The 6,197-nt window shown below is 39.1% G+C and overlaps 1 protein-coding gene across 1 annotated transcript; it reads right to left on the bottom strand.

Moving 5' to 3' along the window:
- Window positions 1-2,247: 2,247 nt before the first annotated feature.
- B3GALT9 (beta-1,3-galactosyltransferase 9) lies at window positions 2,248-5,731 on the bottom strand. The gene is given in 4 exon segments (XM_036915397.2): window positions 2,248-4,010; window positions 4,012-4,090; window positions 4,092-4,495; window positions 5,726-5,731. Coding segments are annotated over 4 exon segments (1,107 nt in total). The 3' UTR covers window positions 2,248-3,392.
- Window positions 5,732-6,197: the final 466 nt, after the last annotated feature.

The raw sequence follows: 6,197 nt of genomic DNA, 5'->3' as shown, positions 1-6,197 counted from the left end.
TTGTTACTTGGTTATAGTTTGAGGATAATAGCAAACAAATGTATATGTTAGGGATTGTTCTAAATGCTTTTCATGTATTAACTCACAATTCTATCTTCTCACTCCCAGGAGTTAGTTACTGTTAACCCTGTTTACACATGAGACCAGAGCACAGCAAAGTTAAGCAATTTGCACAAGGTCACACAGCAAAGAAGTAGAGCCAAGATTTGAACCTAAGCTGTTTAACTCAACCTACTTTTTTTCAATTTTTTACTTCGCACTTTTTTTATTATTAAGGTATCACTGATACACAATTTTATGAAGGTTTCACATGAGCAACGTTGTGGTTACTACATTCACCCAAATTATCAAGTTCTATTCCCGCACTCTATTGCAGTCACTGTCCATCAGCATAGTAAGATGCTGCAGAGTCACTACTTGTCTTCTCTACTTTGCACTTTTTTTTTTTATTCAAGTATTACTGATACACAATCTTATGTTGGTTTCAAATGTACAACACAGTAGTTTGACAGTTACCCACATCAAATCCTCACCCCCTCTAGTGCGGTTACTATCTATCAATATAGAAAGATATTACAAAATCATTGACTGTATTCTCCTTACTGTGCTACCCTCCTGGTGACCAACTAATATTGTGATTGAGAATTATTGTGCCCCTTTATTCCCCTCACCCTCCCCTGCAACCCACTACAATCCCTCCCCCTTGGTAACCACTAGTCTCTTCTCAGTGTTGATGAGTCTACTGCTTTTGTTTCTTCTGTTCTGCTTTGTTTATATACTCCACAAATAAGTGAAATCATATGGTATTTGTCTTTGCCTGGATTATTTCACTTAGCAAAACCTCTCTAGACCCATCCATCTTGTTGCAAATGGGAGGATTTCTTTTCTTTTTATGGCTGAATAATATTCAATTGTGTATATATACCACATCTTTACCCATTCATCTGTGGATAGACACTTAGGTTGCTTCCATATCTTGGCTATTGCAAACTGTGGCACTAAATGTAGGAGTGCATGTATCTTTTGTTTTTTTATTAAGGTATCATTGATACACACTCTTATGAAGGCTTCACAAGAAAAACAATGTGGTTATTACATTCACCCTTATTATCGAGCCCCCCCATACCCCATTGCAGTCACTGCCCAACAGTATAGTAAGATGCCACAGAGTCACTATCTGTCTTCTCTGTGCTACACTGTCTTCCCCACGATCCCCTACACACCATGTGTGCCAGTCATAATACCCCTCAATCCCCTTCTCCCTCCCCTTTGGTAACCACTAGTCCCTTCTTAGAGTCTGTGAGTCTGCTGCTATTTTGTTCCTTCAGTTTTGCTTCATTGTTATACTCCACAAATGAGGGAAATCATTTGGTATTTGTCTCTCTGCCTGACTTACTTCACTGAGCATAATACCCTCTAGCTCCATCCATGTTGTTGCAAATGGTAGGATTTGTTTGTTTCTTAAGGCTGAATAGTATTCCATTGTGTATATGTATGATATCTTCTTTATCCGTGCATGTATCTTTCTGAATCAATTTTGTTTTCTTTGGGTAAATTCCTAGAAGTGGAATTACTGGATCAAGTGGTATTTCTATTTTTATTTTTTTTTTGAGGAACCTCCATACTGCTTTCCACAGCAGTTGCACCAATTTACATTCCACCAACAGTGTAGGAAGGTTCCCATTTCTCCACACCCTCGCCAACATTTGTTACTTCTTGTCTTTTGTATAGTGGCCATTCAATTGGTGTGAGGTGGTATCTTATGGTTTTGATTTGCATTTCCCTGATGATTAGCAGTGTGGGGCATCTTTTCGTGTGTCTCTTGGCCATTTGTATTTCTTTGGAGAAATGTCTGTTCAGGTCCTCTGCCCATTTTTTTAATCGGGTTATTGTTTTTTGGGTGTTGAAGCACGTGAGTTCTTTATATATTTTGGATGTCATCATATATATATATTTTATTAAGGTATCATTGATATACAATCTTAAGGTTTCACTGTGGTTTCAGCAATCACCCATATTATCAAGGCCATCAGCATAGTAAGAGTCAACATACATTCTTAAATGCTGCCTCTTCCTCTTATTGAACACTTACTCTGGGCCAAATCCAATGCTAAATACTTGACAAATCTCGTCCATAATTCCTACAAGGTTGATTCTATACATAAATGAAGGCTTGATGTGGTTTAATAACATATCTTAAAATAGGATCTAATAAGTGTCCTGGCAGGGATTTTCAAGGTGTATTAATTTGGGAATACCTAAAATCCTAAGAACCCCAGAATGTGGATTACTAACCTAGTGCCTAGTCATTTTACAAGAGAAAGCAGAAAGTGTGTTGTAGGTTGAATTGTATCCCCCAAAAAGATGTCAAAATCCTAAACCCCAATACCTGCAAATGTGACCTGATCTTGAAATGGCATCTTGCTGATGTACTCAAGATGGGGTCATTGGGGTGGACCCTAATCCAATGATTGGTGTCCTTAGAAGAGAAATTTGGACACAGCACAGAAGGAAGATTATGTGAAGTCACAGACACTGAGAAGGCCATGTGAATATGGAGGCAGAGGTTAAAGTGATTCATCTGCAAGCCAAGGATTGGTGGCAGCCCCCAGAAGCTTGAAGGAACAAGGAAGGATTCTTCTCTGTAGGCCTCACAGAGAGCAGGGTCCTGCCAACATCTTGGTTTCAGACTTCTAGGCTCTAGAACTGCAAGCAAATAAGTGTCTGTTGTTTTAAGTCACCCAGTTTGTGGTACTTAAAACATCTCTGGGAAACTAATACAGAATGCAAACATATAACATGAAATGTGAATTTGTTGCCTCCCATCTCTGAAGCACTGCCTAATAAAGACTTGATGAAAATATTTTTACAAAAAAATTAAGAGATCCATGTGTTTACACTAGTAAGGTTCAAATTAATATATGCCAAGTAGCTAATACTTCTGAATTAAATGTAGTTCTGCCACCCAGGTTAGTGTTCCCTGCTTGCAGACAAAATGAACCTTCTTTTTAGCAAATTGCTTATTTAGTGTTTCCCTTTAATTCTGAGCATTCTCAAAAATCAGTCACCATTCTATCACAACAGTTCCATAGCATGTGGTTTTTAAAGATTCACCATTTGCAAAGAGAAACAGGACTTTGGGTTATAATTCAATTATGTTCTCTTTTTTTCTGGATGAAAGGTTTCATTTTGAAAAGAATCAGGCTAGACCAACTCAAATTTCATAAAATGAGATCTTGATGTGATGTAGTCCATCAGAGCACTAAGAACATTTTGCAACTTGCTAAGGATAATAAAGATTCAGAGAAACTACATAAAACATGAGGAAGAAGGGACACTTTCTATAAGGTAAGAGGAAATTTTAAAAGACCATATTATTTTTAAAAGAAATCCTAATCACCAAAATACATGACATTGTTTTTTGTGGCACTCATGTGAAAAAGTTTAAAGCTGTCAAGGTATGTCAGAAGTTTGCAGGAAATGAGCCCATAATAAGTCTCAAAGAGTGTACATTCTTTCCAACTGTTAATTTTTTTCCATGCCAGAGGCATTTCAGCACCTATAGTTTCTGAGGATGTGAAAATGAACTTACAGCAACATCTGTTGTATCTGATATGCCTTTTTCCAGAAAACCTTGAACTGTGGATTGGTATAGGGCCAATGGACTTGGCACAAATTCCTACAAACACATCAGCAGGCACCATAATAGGTACTTCTTTAAAAACCACATACATCATCCGAGCCACATCTTGGGACATAACAAAGGCCTCACCCCTGCAGTAATCTGGGTAGTACTTTTCTGGGTACTCACTAAAAGGTACAAATTCTTGACTATTAGGATCTCTGTTGGGTGTATCCTGCTGGATAACTCTTCCTACGTAGATACCTTCAAGATGTTCTTTCAGATTGAGAAGATAGTCTACCAAGCTTGGTAGATTGACCAACATCTCATCATCAACTTTGAGAATGAACAGGGCATTAGGGCAGAAGGTCACAGGCCACTGCATTCGTCACTGTGATCTTCAAGATTTGGTTCTTAGCACTGTCCAAGAAGATTCCTTGAATTATATTGTTATTCTTTTGGGACTCTGTCTATCTCTTGCTGGGTAGTTACCAAAACAGGCATTCCCAATGTAAACAGTGTGAGAAGGTGATGCCCTCATACACTGGTCACGTTACCCCAGGTTTTCCTGATGAGGTCACGCCTTGTTCCATTTCCTGGGCTACTGAAGATCAGAGAGAGCAAAAAGATATCCTTCCCTTTACATATCTCTGACTGGCTCAAGATATAATATTTGGAAATATTACTTCTCAGAGGCTCCATGTTCAATTTTCTTGCCTGATCCTTAATTTCAAGAACTTTCATATCTACATAAGGCAAAGCATGCAGAAAGTATTCTTCCACAAAATCAGCCCCAAAAAGCAAGGCATGAAATAGGATGACATTAGACAGAATGAAACAGCACTGGTGGGTCCGAAGTCTGCAGAATGTCACCTAAATAAGAAAAGAATACATGTTCAAAGCTTCATCTCCATTCCTGTTTTGGCCCCCATTGAATGCTATATGTACTTCTCACAGCACTTGGCAGTACACTATTTTAGGTGTTTATTATTATTTATTTTTGTTAGCTGTCTCCCACTAGATCATGGTCCCTGGAGAGTAGGCATCATGCCTCTCTCTTCTCCAGTGCTACTGAGTGCAGTGTTTGGCACAAAGTAGAAACTGAATGAAATCTTAGTTGGTTGTCTTGCCTGTTTGGATGAAATCCTATTTACCATACACAAGGCACTGTGTTAGAGGCTGGGGAAGCAAAGGGGAATCAGACATAGACACATGGATATACAGTAACAGGTGGCATCATTGTGCTGAAAGCCTACAGGAAAATATATGATGTTCTTCCTGTAATTGAAACACTAGGATCCATTTCTTCTCTAATTACACAGGTCAAGGGCTATTTTTCCATGAAGTGGTTGCTTTGTTAGCCACTGCACAATGGCTACTATCATTTACATTCTTCTAGCATGACTTTCCAATGTACCTAATATTGACTTCTGACATTGTCTGTTTTGACAGTGTTCCCTAGTCTATCTGACATGTCTGTCAACAGGGGCAGATTCCTGCTATCTGCATAGCAACCCTTCAGAGATCTAGGATGGACTGTGCCCAGCTGACTCCACCTCATCAAAGGAGATGGAAACTTTCCGTTTGGAAGGGCGTATGTAGTATTGTAATATAACAGAGCCAGGGAACATTAAAGGAATTAAATCTCTCTTCATTGATTTGATAAGCAAAGCCTCCCATAATAATAGTTACCTGGTATTGGGCACTTGCAGAGTGCCAGGCACTCTGCTAAGCACTTTACATACCTTCATTCATTTAGCCCTGGTAATAAATATCCCTTTCAGATAGGCTGTCTTCAAAATTAAGCTGAGCATCCGAGTGCTTTGGTGATGTGCCCAAGATCACTCAGTGGGTAAGGGGGTGGGGTAGGATCATGATTTGAACTCAAATTGTGAGATTTCAAAGCTCACTCTTAATCACTGAGAATCCTGCTCCCATCTTTTACTTGTCCATGTCTACTGAATAGAAAAAAACTACTGCAGTTATCATCAGAACTCCTTTCCATTTTCTCAGTGCTGATGATTTGTACAGAGAAGACACTTCTGCTTCCTGAAAACCTGGTTTAACATATATCAAATGCTTCAGAGATTGTAAGAAATTTACCTGCATGTTGTCTGTGAGCAATTTCAGGACTTTGGAAATCACTGAGTCCAGATGCCAAATTATACCCCGATGTATCTCACTCCAGTCTAACAGTACTTTTGAAGTAAAGTATTTTGTCCCTGAGACTTTAAGGGTAAGGTTTCTTGCCAATCAGTGTGAGCTTTTGTCCCAGAATACCTGGTGCTCCATAGGAGAGCAAGTGCTGATCATGTTACAGCTAGAGTGAATCCAGGATAAAGAACAGAAAAAACAAACCTCTTCAAATGCTTCCAATCTTGGGTACCTCTTAAAACTTACCCCTTGCCTTTATGCTGACTTCCTAGTGAAGTGGGAGTCGAAAGAATGGCTCATGGACATCACCTCTCCACAACATAACAACACAAAGAGAAATGTTCTACAGTGTATTTTGAAGTGCTCTCAAGAAACTAAGCACTTGGAGTAGTTCCTGCTCCCTGGTACATGCACGTGCAAA

The sequence above is a fragment of the Manis pentadactyla genome, chromosome 3 (assembly GCF_030020395.1).
Source record: "Manis pentadactyla isolate mManPen7 chromosome 3, mManPen7.hap1, whole genome shotgun sequence".
In the NCBI taxonomy this organism is placed as follows: domain Eukaryota; kingdom Metazoa; phylum Chordata; class Mammalia; order Pholidota; family Manidae; genus Manis; species Manis pentadactyla.
The sequence above is the reverse complement of the archived record's forward strand: the minus strand, read 5'-3'. Positions and strand labels throughout refer to the sequence as shown.